The following is a 26850-nucleotide window of genomic DNA, read 5'->3' as shown; positions in this document are numbered from 1 at the left end:
AATAAGCTTGGGTCATGTCCTCCACCCACATTTTTACAGATTCTCACAAGTCCAAAGCTAACTTGTTTTAAAGTCTGACAAAGCTGTGTTCTCCCAGCATCCCAGCCAACACCACACCGCGCAGCTCGCTCTGCAGAGGTGTGTGAATGCCTGATTAAGTGGGATAGTTAATGGGAACCTGCCTGATGAAGAAAGGATCATGCAGTTACCAGTCATCATATACCGTTTAACATGTAAATATATGCTCGGACAGAGGGACACTGCAGCACTACGCTATAAGGCAGTCAGGTTTAACGGGTGGAAGCTCCAAGAAATGATGCTCTCCAGCTGAGACATTGCCTGCAAGGGGAAGCTCCACGTATCGTTTCCCAAGCAGACAACCACCTCGTCATTAAGGAGCACGCCGATTGCCCTTCAAAACGTGCGTTACAGGATTCGAGAGCACGAGATTTCTATGCGTACCTAAAACAAAGCATGTGCTTCGGAGTGCGCAGCATCGAGTCACAAACGCGTGAATATTTAAGGTGCCACAAACTCCAATACGCTCCCAGAGCACCCAGCCTAGCAGAAATGACTGCTGTACATCGGCAGCCAAAGGTACAAAGCTCATAAATATTGCATGTGGCAGTCGCCTTGTTAATGCAATCCTCCTGCGAGTCATCACATGCCAGATCAGCAGCAGGAATACTGCCTGCCGCTTTATGTCAGGAGCTTGCTCTCTGCTGCACTAACAATCCTCCTATATATAGCTCTTATTTATGGGGCACCTGATCTTTGAAAGAAAAAAAAAAAACATATGCCAGCAGGTCCCGCTGTATTGGTGCTCAGTAACAATTATGATGTGTTCCAAGCTCTCCTGTTTTCAGTAGCTGTGTGGAATATAATCAAATTCCAACAACTTACAAGTAGTCATTCTTGCCTGTAATACTTAGAAACTCACCATCATCACTACCAAGCAGATAAGCCAGTTATTACCTAGTGTAAGTTACATGACAAATTATTTAAAAGTGTAAAATTAAATAACATCTTTTTAAACAGAGATAGCTAATTTACTTTCAGGGCCTTAAAAGATTTTAGTTTCAATATTAATCTACTTGGAATGAATCATCCAGTACAACAAAAAAACAGAAAAAAAAAATCTGCTTCCTATTCTGTGAATGTAATTACTGAGACACAAGCGGCAGTCAGAACAGGCCTATATGCAACAATATACCATACCAGCAATTTTCCAAAGGAACGCACAGATTGCATATCGAGCCTTCTGAATACGCACGGGAACTTCCACGCTTCCCTCTGCAGCCCTGACTATTTCTTAGGCATCCTGTCGTGAAATATATCTGGAGTGGATATAGATGTTATAGATCACGTACAAGAAACACACCTACAATCCACAGAGACACAACCCCTCTGCCTCACCTGTGCTAGAAATGATCAACCAACCCTCTGAAAATCCAAATTACTCCCCGTGCCGAGTAGCAACACACTCTATGCAGTTGAGGGAAAATACTGTCCCCTGCAAGACACAGCATGGCTCAGTGGGAGTGGAAGTATTAGGATATAACCCGGAGAAGATTTAAACTGAAGATTTAAATCAGATCTTTAGTCAAGCGTGCAGACAAGGGAGTGGTCGGAGAAGTTTAACATTTAAATGCCATTTAGACAAGCAGATCAAAATGGTCGTATGTTGAAGATCCGGAAGAACCACATCTGTAACGGTTTTTTGTAAGCTTTAGCCAGTTCTGAGAAATGAGCAGGGTCTTGAATGCCCCAGGTGCAACCTTGCTGCTCCAGGCAGTACAAAAGAAGAAAACACAGCCCAGGACCATGCTGCCTTTCTGCCCCGTACCAGGGAATAAGGAGGTTCTGAGTAGGTGGTGCTTCTGAAGATTTCACCACCCAACAGAGCTCCAAAATTGTTTGGCTAAAGGGCACGTGAATCTGCAAAGCGCACGAGGGGCCAGAACATGGACGCTCCTTGGGAGAGAACTGCAGTCCATACCCACATGGTGTAACTTTGAGAGTTTGCAGAGGGTAAGACGGACAGCTTGTGGTTTTAAGAAAAGCATTAAAAGATCAAGACTTTGGATTCCAGTCCTCTGCTCTGCAAATAACAGTTACATCTACAAACTGCAAGATCTCCACCAAACTGAAAAGCCTGCTCTTGGTTCATGTTAGTTAAGAAGTGTTAACGAACAGGAGGTAGATTCCCAGCAAAGGCAAAGACATAAGTAACCGCTGAAGGTGTCCAAAGGTGAGAGAATTGGTCTCAATACTTGTACAACAAAACTATTTCACAGGTGCGCTGACAAAATGATATATTAGTCCCTGAAGATTTCAGGTCTTTAATGCTTCCCTCCTTTCACAGACATGATCCAGGATATTTTTAATGCAGTGTATTGTGAGTAAAGGACACACTTCCCATTCTAACCTCTATGCCAAGTCTCGGCAGAATGTAAAGTGCCCCATTCAAACCCTGGAGATTAGATTTTTCCGACTGCCTTCTCATTCATTTCCCTTCTGAAGGCTCATAGGACACTGCTGTTTATTTACTGTGGTGAATTTATTGAGTAAAATATAGTAAGCGATGTAAGCACGTGACAAATAAAAAGAAAGGTGGGCAGCAAGAGGCCAAAGTTAATAAATACAGAGAGTGGGATCAGAAACAGAACCAGTTAATTGAAATCAGGAAGGCAATTCAGTAAAAGTGAAGAGCTTTTTGCCTCCTGTGGGGAAGAGACAGGCAATGCCCTTCTAGATACCAGGGAAAGTTTCATTGACTGCTGTGCTGCAAAGGGTAACGTTTGTTCCCGTAGTTTTGCATTTAGAGATTTTACAAGCCCTTCCAGTTGACACGGGATTAAAATATCCAGTGCCTGCACCTTTATTACACACTGAGAAAGGAAGCCACAGAGGTAGGAGAGCTGCAAATCAGGATGAAAGGATACATTGAAGAGGTTTTTTCAGCAGCCTGATTCACAGTGGGGTAGTGCCCTACACAGTAAATTAGTTCTAGGGAAATGAATGGGGCTATTTGTGAAACAGAATAGCTTGGAGCTTGCCCCTTTGCAAGTGATGTAAGGCACTGAGAAATGGCCGTTCACTAGCTAGGAGATTTACTGACTGCTCCTAGTCAAGAGTGAAGCTTGAAAACGTTGGTGGAAACTGTCTCAATACAGTTATTTAATCACAGAACGCTTCTCACAGACCTGTTACACTGAGCTCTTCCTGTACGAATGAAAACGATCACCCAGGTCTTTATTTTATAGAAACATGGATTTGGAGCAGCCCTCCCTCGGAAAAGATGCACAAGATAGCTCAGATTCGGTCACCCACCCTGAAAGGAGCCCAAGGATTTACGTTCCTGACAACACCACACCTCAAATAACTTTTTGCATGTGCATGTTGACTGAAAAAGTGCATTTCCACAGTCAAATTAACCTAATGACAGCACAAAGCCTTGCCAGAAGAATAAAGAAAACCCAACGCATTACTCCCAAAACACTGCTCTTACCAAGTTTCACGCTTTGCACGCGGCCTCCGATTCGGTCAGTCGCCTCAAGGATAGTTACATCCGTGAAACCGCTTTCCAAGAGCGCTTTCGCTGCTGACAGGCCTGCAAGCCCAGCACCGATAACTACTATTCGAGGCTGTCGTTTTCTCCGTAGGCCACTACTAAGAGGATCATCCGTGCTGTCTCCAGATATTTCACAACTTTGCATGCCGTCCAAGCTCTCTTTCTAAGGAACCTATGGAAAAAGCAAACAAGCGTGTTCAGGGAACTCAGCTCAAACTTATCCTCTGCAGTTAAAAATCCTAAGGAAGTCTATAAAAAAAAAAAAATTCCAGCAGGAAAGAAAGAAAACTTTTGAACTAGACCCAGCCTTCAAAATGGGATGCATAGGAAGGATAACTGAGGTCAAATTGGGATGCAACAACTTTTTGTCCTGGAGCACCAGTACTGGAAACTCCAGAAATCTCCACCCTCTTGTACCATGTAGACTATTCCCAGAGAAGTCAAAGAATTTTCAGACTCCAATCTCTTTATATAACCTCCAAAAGTGGCAATTTTGTGGTAAAGACTTTAAAAAAAAATAAAAGAAAAAGAAAACCACATGCCCAGTGCCGACAGACTCCACAACACAGCGATGAAGCTTCGCTTTGCCTCTGTGGCAACCACAAAGCATAAGCTTCAGATCATATAACTACGGGACTAGGTAAAGAGAATTTAGCTCAAAGCATGGAGATCAGATATCAAACCAGTCATTACAGAAATGGTACAGACGGAAAAATGTTTTAACTGATGAAAGCCAAGAAGGGCCAGTTCAAAAATTCACAGCCACATGATGCAGCCTCTGGAGCCAACACTGTCCTGCCACATCAGGATCATCCATCCTCAGTCTGATGAAGACAGGTCAAACCCACACCAGTCCTGACTAGTCCAGTTCTACCTCCACCTATCCAATGCATCCAGCTGCTCCTCCAAGCTGTATCCTATTTTTCTTTGCAAACTCCTAGAAGCCATCTTTTTAACTGTACATACCCTTAGTTCTCAGGTCCCATCACCTTATTTTAGTACATGGCCTGAGTCCATGGTTAAGGTTAAACCTTAATGAGGGACCACCAATGTAGGATGTCTTTATACACGAGTGTCAATGTCTACTCATCTGGTTCTGGGTAGGTTCACACCTGCCCTCAAGGAACGGGGTACAGAGACCCATACTCCACCAGGCCCAAGAAGACACCAGTCCTGACTTGCAAAGAATAAACACGCAGCCCAGGATTCATCGGCCCTCGAATCAGCTGGTGCCCAGTGACTTGGATAAAGCACACACAGGATTCCTAGCCTTACCGGCCTCCCTACCCAACGCTTACTGAACGCAGAGAAATCCAAGGAGGTAGCATGCTGCCTCTACCCGTCGCCAAGCTGCCAGATACACCTTCTGAGTTCTTCCCCAATTCACCCAACACTTGGCCAGTGCCAAAGACTCCTGTTTCTCTCTTGCATCACCAGGAGAAGACTCAAAACTTTGCACTTAAGACACAGCTGGACTATTGCGGTATACGATTATGTGTACTAATGAAGTACAAAGCAATAGTGGTTTCATTTGAGAGTCCCTTTTTCTATGGGTTCTTAAAGCGTTTATATATGTTGACCAAGCATCTCCTGCTCTCTGTAACAGAGGTCACAGCAGGCTGCAGTCAGCAGCGATTTAAGCAGTGGTATAAAAAGCAAAATGGTCCTACTGCAGCTCTTGACAACTATTTTGAAAATGTTCAGTTCATCTGGAACAACTTCAGCTCAATCCACCCTGTCTGGGCTCACCTGCAAGAGAGATTAGCACAGTGCCTGTAACAAACTCTGCTTCTGCCAATACAGCTTGTTCCAACTGCCACCGAACAACGGAACCGGTGGTGTTGAGCCAGCTCTGGCTGCAGCCACGCTAAAACCTTGTACCTGCGATTACATCAATCATCCCACTGTTTTCATCTCCTGACCAACAGATCTCAGCTAGCAGATGTTTGTGACAGGGAGCCAGACATTGGTGTTGGGAGAGTTATTTCTAAGCTGAAGTCAAACATGTCAAGCATCCCATGCTTTCTAGTCTCTGGTGAAAGAGGCACGAATGATGGTGATTTGACAAGGGGAAAAGTTGTCAGCAGACAAAACCAGGCACTGGACTTACTTCTGAGCAAGCTGGATTCAAAAGCAATACAACAGTTTGAAGAAGCAGCAGTGAACAATTTCTTCCCTGTTCCACAAGAAACAGTAAAGATCTGGAGCAGGCAGGGGGAGGAGGATGCAAAGCTCCTTCCCTGCAGCAGCTGGTGAGATGGGTCAAGTTTCCAGTTGCAAACACCTTAGGACTTGTCTCTCTACTTGGCTTTGATGCCGATTCATTCCTCTTGTGGACTTTCCTCATCTGGGACAGGAGTATTTTGTTCTTTTTTTTTTTTTATCTTAATCCACTCTGAAAGTGGATTTTCAGAATGGGTTAAGATAAACAGGAACATGGCACTCCAGGTATGGAGGGCCTCCCTCAGGAGTTACCTGGGCACTGCTCCATGGTGCGTAAGTTAAATCCTCACTAGTCAGAGGCTGATATGAAAGATAAGACCACTCCTCAACAGACTCACACAAACACACACCACAAACAGAGATGAGGGACAACATTCTAGTTAAAAAAACCAACCCAAAAAAGGAAGAATCACTTTTCTCTATTTGCCGGTGCAGGACAACGGGAAGGAGCTGGGCTTCCTACAAAGAAATGTTTTTTCTGCCATCTTCTCCTGAGGTTGAGTGAAGCTACTACGTTTCTTGGGCCCTGTCCATCACTGGTCCTTTACCTCCCCTCCCAAGCATGCCAATTAATTGACTCTTAATCTAACAAGATAAGAAGTGAAATTTCTCTGGGTTCTTTTAAGACCTTTAAGATGGGCCCCAAACACTGGGATCTCTGGATTCAGAGCTTCAGGGAAGTCCACCACTAGGACATGAAGGGCAAAGCAGTACAGTTATTAAAGGGTACACAAGAACTGCCACAGCAAGTCATACTGAAGAGTCTGGGGTTGGTACGAAGAGGAATGACCCTCTTCTGGCAGTACCCAGCTGCCAGCAGCGAGCTCAATAAGGACACTGTAAGGTAGAGCTAACGTCCAGACCTCTGAGCGTAACAACCCAGGGGACACCTCCCTCTCGCATTTGCCAGCTTCTTTTTGAATCCCTCTATATTCCTGGCCTTCACAACAATTTTGTGGTGAGGAGCTCCACAGTTTATTAACCTTATGCAAATGTTAATGTCCTTTTGGTGGTTTCAAAACTGCTACCCAATGAAAGCTGAGGACATTCCCCCAAAACCATGTTGTAAGAAACACTGAACAGTCATTCCCTGTTCACATTCCCCGTGGTGCTAAGGACCTTCATATATGATCCCAGTCACCTCTTCTTCAAGAAGAAATAAATCTTAATCTGGCTAGTCCTTCCTCGTTTGTGAGCTATTATAAACCCACAGCTGAAATAACTCTTATGTCTTCAGGATTTATTACAACCCATAGACATTCTACAACACACTCCACTTCTCACCCAGTCTCCAGGTAACACTTCGATGCACATATTTTAATTACCACCGTAAAGACACATCTTTTCTGCCATCTACATCCTATGGAAATTGAAGCGTTTTAGCTCAGTTCCTTAAGTACAGCTTTCCTAATCCTGGCTTCAGCGAACTCATGTGAATTCTTCACATGAAAGCTTCAAGAAAATGTTTTCCCCTCGTGTTTCACCATTTTAATACTGGATTAGGTGACCTGTCTAGACAGATGAGAAAATAACAGGGTATTTTGTGTGTACAGAATCCTGATTTAGAAGCCACCCTTAATTAGCCAACAACCTTTACCGTATGATTGGCAGGGGAAGGCAATTAAAATTTAGCAAGAGCTTGGGCTTTCCAACCAGGATACATGCTCCATTGTGAAATGAACAGACGATATAAATATATGAACCCCCCCTATACTTTATTTCAGTATCAATTATACACTCCGTTAGGCTCATAAGTAAGACAAGCACATAAAACACAGTCTATTATGTACAACGCTCTATGTTCAGTATTTGCCAAGCCACCAGCCAGGGTTTAAGCCAGTGAATATTCCTAGGTCCTCTGACACAAAGATAGTTTGGCTTTTTACTTTTTCTTGATTGCCAAAAAGGGTTGTTTCTTTTTTCTCTCTCTCCTTTTTTTTTTTAAAATCACAGGGTAAGAAGTGTGTTAGCTGTCCTACTGTGAATCTCTCTGAGGCTGCAATTTTACTTTGTGTCCATCTAAGAGCACGGGTAGTACTAAATCATAGCTTGACTAACAGTAAAATTCCCCCTGCTTTATCTTGCTTATAGCTTTCCTGTGAGATAGCTAACAGGCACCGGCTATCCACAGTAAAATAAAATTTGGAAAAAAAAAAAAACCAAACCCAAACAAATACACATATTCCTTCTGTCTTAAAAATATATAGCTTTGATTCTCTTACTTCTTGTGCATCTAAGTGTCTCACTCACGATATTTAATCACTCCTTCTTCCAGACCGGCTCCCTTTTCTCAGTCTCTATCGCCATTCTGCCCTTGCCTCCCTAGGTGCCACTACCTTTCATTCATCCCTTCTCACTGCTGGCCATTTCCTTCACTCAAAAAGATAACTTAAAAAAAAAAACCACTAAAAACATCCCCCCCCAAACAAAAACCAAAAACACCAACAAAACCTGAGCTCAACTGCTGTTTCCCAGCAGGCAAATCTTTGCAAAAATATATTTTCTAAGATGGGCATCATTGTACTAACCCAGAATCATGGGTTTCCATTCCTGGCATTTGTACCCTTCAATCCTATGAACTCCCCATCCCTTCATCTCTGCTGATCTTAGTTATGCACCCAGCCCACTGACTGCTCCCAGGGAAATGATTATCCTACCAATCACTTAGAAATAATTTTGAACAGATTCTTGTGTTTCATCCTTTTAATAAAGATATATTCTGGATATATTTCCTTTAACACAGAGTGCCTTCTACTTATTTAAGTTACAATGGCCCCACAGACAATGGCAAACCTAGAAATAGCATGAATGCAAACGTCACGCTAGCCTTCTCTACCTTTAATCCAGCAGCAATAGCAATAAAGTTCAGAGGTACATCCACTTCATGATTTTGTTTCCTCCTTTTGCCAGTAAAACCTTGCAGGTCACAAGGAAGAAGCCAGAGAATTAAGGCAGTTCACAACTGCCCTCCTTATTACAACAATACTCTCTGATCAGGTTATTCTTCTAGGACCCTTAAGAAAAAGGTCACCAAGGCTCCGACAATTTAAAAATACAAAACCAAAATAAACAAAAACATTTCTCAAGGAAATCTGCTATTCTTAGCTCACCCAAATACTCCCGTGGTAGTATTGTCCTAGCTGTGATGACAGAGACTTAGGCAAGGCAACGTACTGAAAACAAGGCTTGCATGCTTCAAGGCTTGTCTGGTGGTTGGTTGGGTTTTTTTGGTTTGTTTGTTTTTTCCACCAGGCATAGTTAGTCTTAAAAAAAGCGACTTCCTCTCCCTTCAGACTTCACATCGCACAGCAGGTTGTCTTATACCCATGAGCTGTAGCTGTGAGCTCCCGGCATACCACAGACCACAATCATGGTCATCCCAGGTGGGACTTGTCTCACGCCATTTCATCATTTGGGTGTCCAACTTGCATCTGCTGTCTGCAGCCTTTCAGGTGATGGAGAGGAGTAATCCATCCTGCTGATCCCTGGCATACCTATCTTAGGGTGGACCAGCTGAAAGGAAGCTTACAGACCAGTTTAAAACAATCACCTAACCTTTCCGAGTCCTCTTACATTAGCAGTTTAGCTAGGATCAGGAGTTTGTTTTGGAGTGACCTCAACACCTCCACTTCCCATGCTTTCATTCATGCTGTGCAGTGGTATCGAAGCAGCCAAACGCCTTCACTCCCTGTGGATGAAACTAAACTAGAAGATGCACTCCAGGAGAGCCAAAATGCACCCCAGCTACTAAGGGGCATTCATGGGGCCAGAGCACAGCAAGTCCAACCTGAAGCCTCCAGGAACGCACACCCGCAGACATGGGGACCTCAGCACTGACTCTTTACTCAACACATCACCTCATAGTACCATGACATACTTACTGACCTAGAAATGGCTTTCGACAGCAAAAATGGGGTTGAGAGGAACTGCACCTCCGGAAGAGGCAGCCAGTGGCTACACTTCCACATGCTGTTCTGAGGCTCCTCCACCAGGACCCGCTTTTCTTTCCCAACCACACTATTTGCCTGACTTTTTTAGTCTTTCTGTAGAGCACTGAGTTGACAGTCTTCACATTAACAAGTGTAACAGCCAGTCTGGAGGGTGAGAAATGCATCATCAACACAAATTCCCTGCTGACCGCACAGACCAAGCAGCTCCAGCATAAACCGCCCAAAATTTACCAGAATCACTTTATTCCCTTTAGGCTTTTAATTGATGGGAATTAAGCATCATCCTTAATCAGAAAGCTAAACAGCAATATTGTGTGTGTTTGAAAGGAACTCAGATAAAAACAATAAGACTTCATGTCAGTTGAAAGACTAAATGGAAGCACAAGAAATAAACACACACTACTATTTTATTATTATTTTAAGTGTGACTATTCAAGATGCTATCAACACATGAGGGGCACTACATACCCATGTGTTTATAATGCAGGTTTGTCATCACAGTCTCGAAGTGTTTACAAACAGAGAATACTTGACACCAAAGGATTAATTCAATCTCAGCAGAGACAAAGCGAGATTGAGCAACCAAGAGCAGAAGCTAGAAAAATTCAGAACAGAAATAAGATGTCTATTTTTAACAGTGACACTAATCAGCTGTTGAAACACTTTTCACTAAAGACAGAGAGGATATTGTTTGAAGCTTTTAAATCAGGATCCAATCTCTCATAGATATTTACACTCCAGTCCCACCAAAAGACAGGGTTGTGGTGCTGGGAATGCTCCTGCCTATATGATGGAGACGACCAGGACAGATGTTCAAGACAAAACTTTCTGGCCTTTGCACCTCAGGAATCTACCATGACGCAGAACTGCCTGTCTGTGAGCACGTGCATTAGTAGCAGGGCGTTGCAGAGACGGAGTGCGCACGCAGGTGGTTTCCAGTGATGCCTAAAGAATGGAAATCAGTCGCACAGCCCACCCAGTGGAGGGCGTCTCCTGGGCCTCAGAAAACAATAAACAACAAAAAAAAAAAAAACAGCAAACTTTCTGATACAGTTTCAAAAGCCTTTTTTCAATAGATGTATTATTTCATTAACTGCAGGTTATTTGAAAGCACTATGAGCAGAGCCCATACGCAAAAGCTCCAGGACGGAAACAGAAAGGCACCTTGTTTAGCAGATGTAAAGACACGCCAGCATTTAGGCCGTTAACTCATTACGCAGTCTAGCACTACTTGTGCTGAGCAACTGCATGGCTGTAATGAGTAACCTTTATCTAAGTAACTGCAATAACAAAATTTTCAATTATCATCTCTAATGCACCTTTTTTTCTAAGCTGAGGGAGAAGTGTTTGGAAGGATTATTCAAGTTAGAGCAATTTTATCTCCTTTAACACCTTTCCAGGCTTCAGGCTCAGGCTGTCCACTGAGCATGGGTCAGGACAGAGCAGATCATATCTCTGAGCAGACACAAAAATGAAGTGGAAGGAGATTTCTGCGCTGGCCCCAGCACTGCCTGTCACCAGTGCCTCCCGATGCTGTTAGCTGTGGTTCTCTCCACGCGGCTCCTGGCACAAGAAACAGGCATTTTGTAACTTCTCCGCCTCCCCTTTCATCAGCCTTCTCAGAAGCAAGCACATTAATCCTTACTGCCTGTTATTTCAAGATGCTCTTTCCAAGCTCTCCAGGCTGTAAACATGTCAAACTGGAAGATATGTCTCTTTTCTCCTTCTCCACATAACCCCCCCGTCTTTTTAATCCAGCAGGTTGCATGCCAAACTCGCTCACAATCCTTTTCAGAACCACCATTCATACCAGCACGGGTTAAGTACAGACGCCCTTTCAACAGAAGGCAGGAGCATTATTAATTGAACTTAAGTACTCCACGTCAGTCAGATACGCGAGTGAAACAAGCCTGCTGTTATAAACTGCCTTGGTACAGGAGTTGTGCAAACACCAACGCGGCAAGGTTGCGTCTGCAGCGCACCGGGAGGTTTATTGCATCGGAAGCAGACACACCTCCTTTACTCAGCTACCTGGAGAGCTGCAGGAGCAGGATGATGATCCACAGCCATCTATGTACATACCAGGGCCCTTCCCAAGCTCATAAACCTGTGTCACTGGCAGCATACGCACCAGTGAGATCAAGGTTAACTCGCGTTACACATGCACATGCTGGAAAGCCCCCTCCAGCTGAGCTGAAACCACCCGGAGAGTGGCGTTTTGTCGTCATCCTCGTGCTCAGGCTTTATCCAATCAGGTATTTTACTCTAAACAGGTTTGCCAGCTGGATATGGGCAGCTGGAACAAGTCACTCAGCCCCCGACCAGTCCTGCTGCCCTCTTTTGCAGGCAGCTGCCTGGTGTGGGTATGCAGCAGGTCTTGGCAGAGGAGACCTGTTCTGACAGCTCACAGAAACTGGACGTGTTGGTCAGAAGCAGCCCCTGAAAGGCTCTACTCCAGCCTCCTGCTCCAAGTAGGACCATTACCAGCATGGTCTCCTTGAATGAAGTGTTTTCCAGTGCTCGAAACAAGCAAGACAGATCCAAAATCCCCTGCTTTTCCCATCAGTATGACTTCGGCCCCTTCCTCCTCATCACCTCTTCATGTCTGAACAGAGCCAGGAGCCTTGCGGATGCTGCATGGGGACACGCGAGTCTGAATAAGCAATTCTCCCTGGACCCGAGCGGGTTTTGAGTGGAGCACCTCCATCGTCTCTGCAGCACCCTCCCCACTGCATCCCACACCATCAATACAACCCATTTTATCCTGTGTGCCTCACCTGGTGATGGAGAGCTGACTACGCTGATCTTTCTCACCATGGTGGTACAAGGAAGCCAGACAGCTTTTCACAAAAACAAGGCAGCACTCCTGCCACAGACGAGCAACCCATGCCCTGCCTTATGTTTCTGCAGGCAGAAGCAGAAACAAAGTGGTTCGATTTCCAAAGAGCTGCTGGAATTTACACATGGCTGCGAGAGAAAAACAAGTTTGAACTGAGGACAAATGCTGCCATCTGCTAAAAATTTGCCAACCTAAAAGCCCAAGCCATCAAATGTGGCTTGAGGCGCTGAAAAGGCTGCAGTTCAGTGGCGTTGACCTTGCATTACAAGCCCCATTTACAAATTACTGACCCACCCCAATGACTGACAGACAGTGAATGCAGAGCTGGATCAGACCTCAAGGAAGGGAGCACATTAATAACACGCCACCTGTGCTCTTAGACAGCAGCATGAACAAAACGCTTCCCGTTTTACCCATATGCCAAACCTGCAGCCTTGTGCCCAAAACCTCCTCGCATCATTTTTTGAAGGCAGCAGAGACCTTGAGGCTGACTCCATACTCTTCTTCCTCTGGACACAACCCAAAAGAGACAGAGGGAAATCACAGCATTAACCTTTGCCTGTCCGATCTCAGGTCTCCTCCAGCCTGAGAAGACGACCTTAGCTGGGCTGCCTAGCCCCTGCTCTTGTAACAAAACACTGCAAGCCTTATCTTTATTTCCCACCTCATTTCCAGAAATACCACCTCCCCACACCTCAGGAGAGACAGAGATGGGGCCATATTAAATTGTTTCTTCTTCCGAAGCTGGGAAGAAGCTGCGCTGCTTCGATACACACGCAACAAGCAATGACTAGTGTCACCACTGATGGTCTGTGGGACCTCGGGCAAGCCATTGTACCTCTCCATGTCATATAAGGATGACCACCCAGAGTCACCTCTGTAAAGCTACTCCACTAATTATGAATGAGAAACAGCCCAAAGCTGCTAGATCCTAAAGCTGAGGCCATCAGACCTGACGCAGGCTACAGGCTCCAACTACAGCACCACGCTGTGGTCCTACACTGCTGGCCTAGAAAAGGAAGCAGAAGTGTTTAAGTTCTTCAACAACAACAACAAGATGTTGTGAGAAACAGTATTTTTCATAAGTATGATCCAAGACAGCTGTCCCCTTTGCCTCTTCCCACAATACCATTGTCCAGGAAAAATACAGGGGTGACAGAACAATCAAATGTCATCAAATCTGACATTTTATAATTACCTCTGAATCAGCAAAGATGGTGGAAAAGGCTCCATGATAAGATCTCCTGCTAGCTTAAGAGGGACCTCCTTTGCCACCTGATTATCTGAGCAGCTTATCCAAAGCTGCGTTGCAAGAAAAGACATAGCTAGCTGGCGTCCAAATCTCTGAGCGATCAGACCAGCAGCCCACAGAGAGTGGGAAATATGGACAAAACAGCATCTGTGATAATTCAGTCTTCAAGACCAGGAGGGCCGGGAAGCATTGCCGCGAGCCACCAGCTCCCATAGCCATCACACGCGGACTAGCCTCCCCACGGAAGGATGATCGGCAGAGCCGGCAGGGAAGCGGGCTGGGCAGACAAATTCAGACAACAAGCCGGCAAAGACGGAGCGGGCAGGGAGCAGAGCTCACTTCGTAAGTGGGTGCCACAGTTCTGACTTTACAAAGGAACCTGTTGAGGAACACACAAGCGTCACACGGGATGTACACACTAGTGGGGAATCCACTGCTGCAGCCAGTGAACACCACGGAATAATGCTGACTCCAAGCAAAGAAGAAGGATCAGGATGTTTCGTCTTGTTACATCCATACTCCTGCACACCGACATTCAGTTTGCATCGACTGCAGCACGTGTTCCAGTAACAGACCGAGTGGCTCCCAGAAACGCTTGCCCCAACGCCTCCTCCCCTCTCCAAAGTCACCAAAAATTTGCTAACTGCGAAAATCTCTGTGCGTTTGAATGTTTAGAGGAGATTAAAACAAAAAAAAAAAAAAATAGGTCACTGGATGGTGCTTTTGATCAGCAAACCACTGCACATTTTTACCACTGTGATCCAACTTGTTTTAATGCCTGCAAATATCCCTTGAGTCAAATGAACTTGTTCAAAGCTGATTCACACCAAGGCTACTTTTTAAATTGGGTAGTTGTTGACAAGTAGAATATATTTAACAAGCCCCAAGCACCTTGGCATGCAGTATAAAGACTTCCTATTATGAGTTGTTTGGGTTTTTTTAAAGCTAACATATGGGCAGAGCAGGTTGTCTGCCACAGGGCACTTCCATACAGTGCTTGGCACTACCAGAACTATAAGGATATCCAAAAAATAAACCAAAGAACGTCACGCCAAGAACACAGGGGATAAATCACGCCATTTAAAACTCACTGATAAAATGCACCATTATGTGTTTTTTCAAACCCTTCTCATCTGAGGGAAAAGAAAATAAATCAAAATAATTGGCTGGCCTACAGCTGATTCTCCAGCGCGTTCCTCTGGCTGAAGGGCACTGTGAGAATGCAGCAGGCTCAGCCAGCTCTGAGACGCTGGGAAGGGAGCAGGCTATCTTTAACTACTTTTCAAAGGCCCCTCTGACAGCCTGCTGGAACACATCTCAGTCAGCATCTTGATTTGGGGATAAAATTAAGGACTAGATGATTTCCTCCACCATCAGAAGCTCCCATGGAAATGCTAGGAGGCGGTCACCATCCCCAAGCGATTCCCAGAGAAACGGGCTGAGAACGAAGCCAAAGGCCTTTCAGGAACACACAGCAAGGGCACCCTGCGACGGTAACATGGGTCAGCTATGGTCAGACCGGCTGAGCTTTTGGGACAGCCTTGGAGGCCTAAGTCTCTTCCTTCCCCTTTTTATTACAGCTTTTCTGGTCGCACAAAGCTGGTTAGCTCGCCTGCCGCCGAGACAAGGCTTCCCTGCGCCACGCGATCTGGGCCATGGGGCTTCTCCTGCCCACGCAGCTAGTAAGATCAGAACACTGTAATGCTGTGGTTCATGTGCCAGAGGCTACGGTATTACACAGGACACGGTTAAAAAGAGTTTCACAGGAGCAACAAAAAGTACAGCTTCAGTGTGTTCCTTGCACAAGAGGAGCAAATCCAGTAAATCCTCTGCTCAACAAATTCCCCGAAGACAGAACAAGTACATGCTGTAGCTGGCATATCAGCATCCCCTTTATTCTGGGAGGTTGCAGGGATAGGTACAAGGGCCCACCTACCTAGAAGGCTTCCCACAACATCTACTCCATCACCAGGGACAGCTTACACTGCCCGAACACTCTTCTACTGCATCAGGAGGACCTGGAGAGAACAGGGATGCCAGAGTGGTACTCAACCTGCTGCAGTGAACGGGACATTCGTATCTTAACCCTGGTGATAGAAATCGTGATCTAGCCACAAATTCTAATACCTGTGGTAGAAATCACTATGTTTCCACATCCTATAGACCATTGGGGACCTATCAACACTGGGAGCTGGCCAGAACCTAAACCAGTACAGCAAGATGCAGTTTAGCTGCGTTAGCCTCAGACAAGACAGAAGGTTAATAGCTCAGGAACAGAGCTGTTGAGCTAACCAGGACAAGCAACAACCAGACCCAAATGGGCCTGCTTTTTACCGTGTCTCTACAAGCTTGCCGAGTCCTGGTTGACCCCGTGGTGGGAATCTTCCCCTTATTTCCAGCTCCTCGATTGTGTTTGGTATTGGGAGGTATCTGCCACTGCTAGGCTTCTCGTGAAAGCACAGTTTGGTGTTTCAGGACTGTAAAAGGAAGGAGAGACAGTAAACTACAGAAAAAAAGAGGTTACAAACTAAAAAACACTGGCATAATGGATCAGAACAATGCTGCAAACAAGTTTCCTGCAGAACTTGTATTCTGACTGCCAAAAAGAGCTGTACTCTATCCCATCTGCATAACCGTGCGATCTTATCTTCACTACCCTCCTTCTCTCTCCAATTGTTTGGGAATCTTAATTGATAAAACCAGCCTTAATTAAATAGGAAACTTGCCCGTGTTTGCACAACTCGGAACACAATGGGGTCTCAGTCAAATAAACACTGGTGTCCATATTACATTTGGGAATTCTCTGCGGTTTGGGGTTTTAAATTCATTGCAGCAAGCTTGGGAGCAAAGTTTCAACAGGAATCTTTTCTTCTCCTCCCATCCTGTGTAATAGGAGGGAGAGACAAGGACTGAATCCGCATGCAGAGAGGCTCAGTACTGGTTCCAACTCAATGTGTACACGAGGATCATTTCAGGACACACCATATGAGACACGCCAGCCCAAAAGCAATTATTTTTTCTCACCGCTTCTCAGAACCCAGACCTAACAAACTGCCCTGAAATAGCAGCACAACTCTCTAAATAGCATCATTTCTTCTCTATTTGAAAGCAACACCCACACTGAATCTTTGATTTTAAGCCATCCCCGAGCAGTTACCACATCTTTACCATTCAAGCCACAGGGAAAATCATTAAATGCAACAGAAACACTAGGGGATGAGAACCAAAATTAGAAAAGCCGAATACTGCACAGATTTACTCCCACAGTAACTGGATTGACTTCAGCCTGGAACAGACTAGATGCGACTCCAGGAAAAATACGTCTCTCCAGGTGGAGCTGTATTGAGGAGACTTCTCCTGGGCTCGTGCTTTGCTGGAACGTTAAACGCAAGCCACGTGCTCCAGCTTTCAGACAGCAGACACATAACCAGGGCCGGCTTTAGCACGCCGCGATACACACAGCTTTCTCCATCCTGCTGTCTGCACAAACATGCTCACAGATCAGATGAGAGCCTAAGGCAGGGGAATTCAGGTTGGGAAGCGTGTCCTTAGATCTCGATGAAGTCTGGGTCATGGCTGGCAGATTGGCTTTCTGAGATTTTTACCCACCAGAGGTTTTCCTTGAGGAAGATAGGCGTTTTCCCCATGCTGCTTGAGGTGTGGGGTTTTGCATTACCACAGCAAGAAACGTTTCAATACAAAAGCACAGATCTTCTCCTAACTAAACACTGTCTGCATTCAGGTCATCTAGAGATATCCAGAGGAAAAAACATCTTATACAGGAACGCATCCCTGCTGTAACGCAACAGAAGCGATTCACCCTGCTGAGTGATTTTCCTCCCGAGTGCTAAGCACACCGAAACAGAGCAGAGAGCAGAAACAGCTCATGAAAGACAAGGAAAAGAAGGGTGGGAAAGGAAAGAGATGAAAACACAACAGTGACACCTTCGGCTTTGTTTCCACCCTGTTGCAAACTTCAAAACAAAACCCGAGGATCAAATTTTGTGTGGAGACTCCCAACAGAAAACCTCCTCCAGTCGACTTCTTGTGCTTTGAGGTTACTAAGCGCCCTGCAGACCACTGCAGCCTGGAGTGCCATGGGATGCACACTAATGTGGATTACCACTTCTGCGAGGTACCTTTCATTCCTCCCGACACACCCAAACTCAAAAACATTTCTTCTGTGTGAGGATAAAAGACATCTACCGAAATGAAGGGAAATTTACTTTGCCTCACTCCTCTACTGTAAATGGTGTCGCAAACAGCTTCACAGAATTAAGATAAAACATTGCTCAGAAAGAGAAAAAATAAGTAGCACAGGCTGAGGGGGGAAAAAAAAAAAAAAAGAGAGAGATTTTAGATCTAAGAGATTTTTCACAGAGCAGGAAGACTTGTCTTGTGGTAAACAGCAGAAACCGGGAACTGGGACACTTGTGATTTATCTGTTCTTCCACAGCCTTCCCTCGTGACTGGGGGTAAAAGAATGACAATCCTACCCATAAGTTAAAGCTAAAAATATAGCACAATTTCAATGCGTTCAGATGGGAGCTCATTTTATTCAGCATGTCACGCTTTATCCTTTCAATACTTCAGCTTCACCATATGTAAAACAGCATTAGCACCTAGCTGTGCCAAAAAAGCATTTGGATTAATGCCCTCAAATGAAAAAGAATCGGTGTAAAGTATTAGATACCCACCAGGACCAAGCTATGTGGAAATCGGAAGAGATAACAAGGCAGCAAATTTCAAATCACTGTTTGCATCCATCCCATAACTACATGCTGAAATCCATACCGTCCACAGATAGGCTGGCATGTTGGCAAGAAAAAATTGTCATTTCTAAATTTAGCAGACGCTTCGATTATTGTGCAATGCTTCAAAAGCAACAGAGATATAAAGTGGAGTTTGTAGGAGGACCATTTAAACTTAAACGAGAGCTCCGTTCGCTAAGCAAAGTCTTTTTTTAATTCCCTTCCTGTTTGGACAATTTGATCCACTTCTTTTTTTCCACCGCAACCGCAAGGGTCTGTCCTGCAGTGAATGGATGGGCTTTTTTCTGGGATAACTTCCAGGTTAAAGAGAAAGGATTTACACTTGAATGAAACATAGGCTCTGTATTTGGAAAATTTGTTTTGAAAACTTGGGAAGGAAGCAAAGCCTCCTTCATTTAAAAAGGGACTCAATTAACATTCTCCAACAAGTCTTCCTATCGAAAGAACAGTACTTGCTGGGGTACATGTGATTTGAAACTTGTTCTCCTCGCTCACAATGCCCCTTTCTGAAATGCAGGCCACTGTTTTTGAGAGACACGAGGATCTTTGCACAGCTTTCCAAAGGACTGCCCATCACAGTCAAGGCCTTCACTCCGGACATAAGATGTTCTACGACTTAGGCTCAGAAAACTTAAAACAGTGCCTAAAGACCCTACTGAAGACCTAGAGGGGCACGTTCCCTCTGTGAGCACCGTGGATCCCTCTACATGGACAGCTCATCCACGCTCAGCCACAACCACAAGATGAATCCTCCCCAAGAGCTAAGCAGCATCACAAATCTTGCCTTGTCTTCTGGAAAACGTACAGCATTGCACGTCTGGTTTTGGTTTTAAAATGTTTTGTAAAGAAGACACTAATGACCAACCAAGCAGGTGTTCTGCTTTTGATTCACAAGTTACTGGTGGGGGTTTGATCTGTAGCAGGCAGCGGCCAGACAGGACCACCATAATGGTTATCTTGGTTTTGAAAAATAACCTTGAAAGTGCTGGGCACGTCTAGATATTGCCCATGCAGGACGAGGAAAACAACCTATGCCATTATTTTTTTCCAGCTAAAGGTAAAAAAAGGTCACTGATACTTTAATATGCACTTTTGTTTCTGAATTCCCTTATCAACTGCGTATGACAGAGCATTCTTCACCCTCTAATAAGTACAGGTCGAAGTCTAGCCCAACTCAAAGTTGATGATGGATTGAGTACGGGAGTTTACTTCAGTACACAGCAGACTGGGATGGGAGATAAAGGTATTATTAGTGTATATTGCTAAAGAAAGCATGCAACCTTCACCTCACTTAACACTTCGGTTTATTATAGATAGTCTCCCCAATCTAATTCATTTCTTCTGGATGCCTCAAATTGAAACCTGACTCAGGGATGCAGCAACAGAAGGGAACAGTTACCTGTAGGTACCCACCGTCAGTGCCTCAGCCAGGACGGCAGGCTTTCTCCGTAGTGAAAACAAGGAGGCAGACTCTCCCCAGAGCCTGTCCCAGCAATTTAGATGCTGAGATGTGAAACACCCATCGGAAAAAATACAGTTTTCCCTGCTGACCACACTTTTAGTCCAGGCACTAAATCAGGTGTGGATAACCATAAAAACTCTTCTGCATTCAACAGCTATTCTCTATTTCATCCAAAATAAATTGGTGGTTTGGGAGTTTGTCTACACTGAAATGGACCAAAACAGTTACCCTGCAATCTTTTCCCTTCACCCAAAATAAAAGTGATTGAGGAGTTTTGTTATTTAATAAGATTTCCACGGGAAAGTCAGCATGCTTTAAATTCACACCCCACTTTACAGTGGAATAGTTTCCTCACATGGACAAGTGCCTAACTCTTAACCCTTGCTGGCCACAAAAACACAGACGTCAAGACAGAAAGCAGCAGAGAATCCTCCAAACTTCCCATATAAATGAACCACAAGGTACTTTGCACAGCTGGTAAATGTGCCACTCGGCAATAAACACACTTAACAGAGTTTACATTTGCTTAAGACACTTAAAGATTAAGAGGTCTACTACTGTCTTTTCTGCCTGCTACAGACAGATGTTGGACAGCATGACAAGCTGAAGATACTTTTTAGATGAGGTAAGCAGGCTATAAATGAAAAGCCCTAGGCACCTCACCCGAGATACAGGGCCAGAAGTTGGGGGTCAACTTCAGCCTTGTGTCAAAACCCTCCATCGATCCCAAGGGAATCCACAAAACATTCGGACATTATTTCACAGTCACCTTCCCATTACCTTGAGCTAAAGATCCGCTTGGCAGATACATCTTTTGTACCCAGAAACGTCCATTGCAGATACCTTCTCCTGAGAACATACTAGGTGGTGACAACTAGTGAAATGTGCTCATATCCACATGCCTTTCAATAAATAAGCTAGCTGCTGGGAAAATATAAACACACATCTTCTGCAAGAGTCTGACTTTGGTTTTTGTTATGCTTTTGAAAAGAGTTTATCCACTCCAAAAGCTTTAAAATGGGTAAATGCAGTAACTGCATCTTTTTAGGAAAGGAAAAAAAAAAAGGGGGGGGGGGGGGGAGGGGAAGAGTATTTCCATAACCAAATAGCCTCTCTCTTCCATGTATGGAACTGGTCACGCCAACCCCCGCGCAAGCTTTCTGATCCTGTCCACTCTGCATCCTCTTTGCGTGCTGGAAACAAGCTTTAGGACCAGGAACCTGCTGCAAAATCCAGGTGCCCCACACGTGCACAAGATGCATCTCTCTCTTATATCCCATTGGATTTAAAACCATGGATGAAGTTATCCTGCATGTTTTATTAAAAAACACCTCTGAAAGGTATTTAACCACTAGAAGAACTGAGCTTCTAAAAGTGAAACTGCCCAGCTAGCACGGGCAAAGTCTGAAAGTGTTGCAACTCTCTGCTCTGGGACTCAAATATTAATGTAAATGCTACAGACATACAGAGCCTCCGCCACACAAAGTTCCTGGAAATGCAGTGATGGGGACACAGGACCATATTTACACTGCTGCTCCACTGTGCAGCTTCTTCTGTCCATTTGTCACCAAGCGCATCTTCCCCTCCCTGCTGCAAAGCAGATTAAGCTTAATATACTTATGTAGTTGTGAAGTGTACTGCCTATTATCCAATTAGACAGCTAACGAGATCTGAGTAACAGCACGTAGGCACAGATAACCGTTGGCTGATATCTGGTACAGATTAGACACGTTCTTTATTTTTCCAGCCTTTGCAGAAAAAGGGTTGGGATTCGTTCAAAGGCTGCTCTGAAGACTGGATTCAGGTAATTGTTTAATTTTGTTTGGGACCCATAAACACATCACGTTTGTTTCCTCTTGATCTCCTGGAGCTGTCTTATGGCAACTGTCCCGTTACGAAAGTCCGGATAAGTCGGGCATGGCTTGCACGTTTAAACTTTCGGTGTGGACAAGGGCAGATCTCATCACCTTTAAGGTCCCTTCTAGCTTCAAAAACCTATGGAATAATAAAGGATCTAGGCATCAGCAGGAAAAAAATGTATGCCTGTACAGAAGTGATAAGGATATTCAGCAGTGCAATCTTTATTAGCTCTGACGCTGTTCCACATGACATTCCCCTAAGATCCAGCTAAGCAAACATGAACTAGATGTAATCACCATAAAATTGCTGCTTGACAACATAGTTCTCAGAGCATAATTATCATGGGTTTGCTATCTAATTGGGAGGGCACTGGAAAGCGGGTCCAGCCAGGCACAAGATCTGCGCAATATTTTCATTACCAATTTGGATGATAGACTGGAATGTATGGCCATAAACCCAATAGATGATTCAGCTGGGAGGATTTGCAAGCACTATGGTGTGCGGGTTTAGATTTCCAAATGATCTTGACACACTGGTCCAACATCAACAAGAAGAAATGCTTAAGAAAGAGAAGTCACAGGTACGAATGCAAAAATGGGGAGCATCTTCTTATACTGCAAGACTCCAGAAAAGGCTCTGGCATTTTAGAGGGTGAGGGTACAATTGCGAGGTTCAACAATGTCCCACAGCTGCATAAAGGCAAACCTCAGCCTGCAGCGATGATCCATGGAAAGCACTTAGCCATACCGTGCAAAGTTTTGCCCTTAGCTGCTCACTGCTGTGCAGCTAATACGCTTTTTATAAAAGCAGACTGGAGAGAATCTTGTGGAGAACAACAAAATTAAAAAACACCAGGTAGGAGATTAAGCTGGATCCATTTAAGCCAGACATGTTCCTTGGAACAGACTAGCCCAGGCAAGCAGGCAGGCCACAGCCCGAAGGAAGCCTCCTTCTTCCTACATCCAGCAGGAAAACTTCAGAGTTTAGCTCTTCTGAGTTTAACACTCTGGCTTTAATCTCTGTTTAAAAACAAGCTAATGGCCATCAATGTGGATGGAAAGAAGAGTCGTCCATGGGCTCATCAGCATAGAAAAAGAGACCAGAAACTACTTTTTAGAATCCCATGTGCTTTTACTTCACACCCCTCTTCTTCCAGCCCACTTCCCCCATAGAAAAGCCCCATGTAGGTCAGCCTCAACACAACTTTCTCACTGTTTTGAAGCAACTCCCTCATTAGCAGATCTTTTAAAGAGTGACCATCCTAGAGACACCTAACCTGTCCCCACAAATGGGGAGATACAGATTGGACGAGGGGGTTAAAATTTGATTGGATCACTGAGCTCGAAAGATGGCAGCCAACAGACTGAAGACTTCATTGGCAGCGCTTTATGGATGCTGTTCCTCAATGAACAGCCAGTACTGACACGAACGCTGTTCAACATCTTAATTAATGCCCTGGATGATGAGATGGAGAGCTCCCTCAGCACGTTCGGAGACAAAACCATCCTGGGGAGAGCGGTGAATACATTGGAGGGCAGGACTGCCCAGCAAGCTGGAAGAAAGGGCTGAAGGAAACCTCATGAAGTTGAGAAATAGAAATGTGAAGTCCTGCACCTGAGACACAGAATACCCATCGTCAGCACAAACTGGGGACTGACTGGCTAGGGAGAAGCTCTTCAGAACAGCACCTGGGGGTCCTGGTGGGCAATAAGGTGAACAGGAATCAGCAGTGTGCCCCTGCAGCAGTGAAAGCCAGCCACGTACTGGGCTGTATTGGGAAGGACAATAGCCAAGAGCTCAGGGAAATGGCTCTTCTCCTCTTGGCACCAAGGAGGCTGCATCTGGAGCACCATCTGATTTAGCTGCACTACCCAGAAAATATATTGACAAACTCAACAGAGTTCAGTGGAGCACCACTAAGATGGTCTGGTCACTGGAATACACGATGTAAGAGAAGAGAATGAAGGGACAGGCTTTGTTTAATATGGAGAAGAAATGGTGGTTAGTGGGGGACCTAATTTCTATCTTCAACTACCTCACTGGGGGGTTACAGAGAAGATGGAGCCAGACTCTTCTCAATGAGTATGAACAAAAGGACAAGAAACAATGGGCATAACTTGCAGCAAGGGAAATTCTGATCAGGCAAGAGGAAAATATATTCCTCACCATGACAGCACTAAGCATGGCATCAACCTGCCACGCTTGACTGGAAAAGGTCCAAAACTTGATCAGAAAAGTTCACAAGAGACCTACCTTTGATTCTGGCCCTGCGTGGAGCAGGAGTTTGGATGAGAGCGCTCTGGATGATCTATGCAGCCTAAATTACTCTTCAGTTCTAAGAAATCATTACGAAGAAACATTGAACAAGGGATTTTACCCAGTAGCCTACAGCACTCTACACCTGTTCAGTGATAACAAGTACTTTAGACTCAGAAACTGTCAATAAAATACCTTCCACATGACTAAAGATCCCTGTATCTGTAACCAAGGGAGAAAAAGAGTAAGAAAGAAAACACTAGAGCTTTCACTGTTACTTGAAACAGAACAAGAGAAACTGGAGACTCACATTATACAAGTTATCATACAAAAGCTCTGCAAGAAAACTGTGAGCAATTCAAAGAAGATACCTACTGATAGTTCAAACAAATAAAATCAAGACTGCTCCTCCCTACCTGCTCTTCCCACCGCAATAAACATGAGTCGACGCCAAGAGGTGTTTCAGACCTGTCCGGACCAGCCTTCATTTTGGTGTTAGCTTTGTCAGCTGTCTCAGGACAAAGGCTCTCTGTACGTAGACATACCTTTCATACATACTTCCTGCTCTCTCCAAGAGGTGTTAATAAATCTAGAGAAAATGTCTGCAACAATATACACAGACAAGTTTTTTCATTCTTTTTTCCCCAAAATAAAGTGAAGCACTCCACAAAGTGAAGCCCTTAGATACAGTTAGTATGAAACTGCCACCTTCCTCTGAGTACCCTGTAAAATGAACCCCCTAAAACCTAACAAAATAGATACAACTATGGTGTAGAAGAAGGTCAATGAATGCAAACTACAGTGTTTCGTGTAACATGGACATCTGTCCACCTGGAAGCAGCAAGACCCAAATTCCCTTCACCCAGATGGACAAGCAGCCCTCAGATATCTGTCTCTGTCACACGACAGCCATTTGGAATAATTTTCCTAAAATTATAACAATCAAACAACAATCACCTTCAGGCAAATGGCTAATTGTTCCTTTAACGCTGGCTGGCATGTTACCCAGTTTACCTTTGTAAGTAATGTTTCTAAGGCTTATCCACTGCATTTTCTGTCATGCTGTATGTTTGAGTACTACTCTCCTCTTCGAATAATCTTCACAGCCACATTTTACCAGCTTTGGAAATGCACGAATAACTGTATCCTTCACAGAACAAAGGGATAGTACGTACAAGATCAGATGGACGGAGCGTAACCACTGCAGGGAGGAAGAATAGGTCACTTGTGAACTACAGCTGGGAGGTCAGATCAGGAAAGTGCAACTGCCCAAGCTGCAATCGAGCTAGTCACGGGGAAAGCCTTGGTGAGAGCAGCTGGCAAGGACCTTCATCTTACCACGGAGAGGCACTATTCTGAACAGTCGGTGAAGATCAATAGTACGTTCCTGTGGAAAAGATGGCACTTGAGGCAGAAGAGCATGTGCCCTGTTTTTATAGTGGGTAAAGAGACATAATGAAACCTTCCATGACAAAACACTTTATCTGTGCTGCTGTCAGAAAAAAAAAGAAATGCATCTATCATACCCCAAAGTCTACACGAGAGTCATAAAATTGTGTCTGTTGGCTCAGTACAGGTAGGTGCCGGATGGAGCACGGCAAGCAAATTTTAGGCCCTGCAGCTCAAGAAAGACATGGCCCAGGCATTCCCAAAGTCTGCTACAGAGGGCTGAACGGCTCTCTCTGTACAGTAACAAAAGGGCAAGAGGTCAGCAATTTTCAACTGCAGCACAAGAAATCGAAGTCAGAAACTAGGAAAATCTTGGTAATGCTAAGAACAATGAAGGACTTTAAAGGATCACCCAGGGAGGATGGGGAAAGTCCATCACTGGAGGCTTTTAACAACTGTGTTGGACAAACATCTGCTGGGAAAGTTTAGATAGATCTGACCCAGTCTTGGGGCAGGAGGTCAGATCAGAGAACTTATTGAGGTCCCTTCCGGCCCCGCTGTTCTTTGCTTATAACAGAAATATGACAACAGACCCTATCAGCAGCAGCCCCAGAGCACACGAGCTGCGCTAATATTTCCATAACATGGCAGAGAAACGCTGTGAGACCCTGCATGCAGCAGTCGCCCCTTCCCACGTGGTAACTTCTCTCTCTGTTTCTGGAGGAGCGATACAGGGCTAACACAAACAATCGGTCCTACAGAACAGGCGTGTGAACAGGAGCTCCCCTGCACAGCCTTCCCACCGAGACAGCCCTCTCACACCCCGCAGCACGGGATGGTTGTTAGCAGGAGCCCATCTGCACTTTTTCTCCCATTTTGCCTCCTTCACATCTCACCCTGCAGTCAGAGGAACTCTCTTCTTTTTTTTTTTTTTTTTTTTTTTTTCTCTCCTTAGGCCATTCTTCTGTTCCTCCCTGGCATATTTTCACATGTATGATCTTCAGGACTGGATCCCTTTCATGTTTTGGGGAAGCCCTGAGCAAAATGTCTGTGCTTCTAAGAACAAAAAAGCTCGCAGATCATCTGCTTAGCATGACAGACTCCCATCTCCCCTCCAGCACTGCCTGTCCCTCTGCTCGGCTGGGAGCCTGCCGTGAGAAATCCCACCTGCACAAACTCTTCATGCAGAAACGCCTAATTAGTGCTGACCTTCTGGTCATCCCCGAGAGCTGCAACCTTCGGTGCTTCCTACCAGCTTGCCCGTGGCAGCCAG

General features: G+C 44.8%; 1 protein-coding gene across 3 annotated transcripts in view; it reads right to left on the bottom strand.

The window, feature by feature from the left end:
- Positions 1-26850, bottom strand: part of SMOX (spermine oxidase) — a 109208-nt gene that overhangs the window by 22015 nt on the left and 60343 nt on the right. For 2 of the 3 annotated variants that reach the window (XM_087737861.1, XM_087737860.1), the window contains one exon: positions 3512-3746. In XM_087737861.1, the coding sequence (XP_087593987.1) occupies positions 3512-3719 (208 nt within the window). In that variant the 5' untranslated portion in view covers positions 3720-3746. Of the gene's footprint in view, positions 1-3511; positions 3747-16172; positions 16316-26850 lie in introns of all 3 variants that reach the window. The other variant, XM_087737862.1, reaches the window with a different exon arrangement.

This window comes from Nipponia nippon, unplaced genomic scaffold (assembly GCF_047370975.1).
Source record: "Nipponia nippon isolate SJK-2023a ecotype South Korea unplaced genomic scaffold, ASM4737097v1 scaffold_6, whole genome shotgun sequence".
NCBI classification, from domain to species: Eukaryota; Metazoa; Chordata; class Aves; order Pelecaniformes; family Threskiornithidae; genus Nipponia; species Nipponia nippon.
This window is presented reverse-complemented; position numbering and strand designations above follow the sequence as displayed.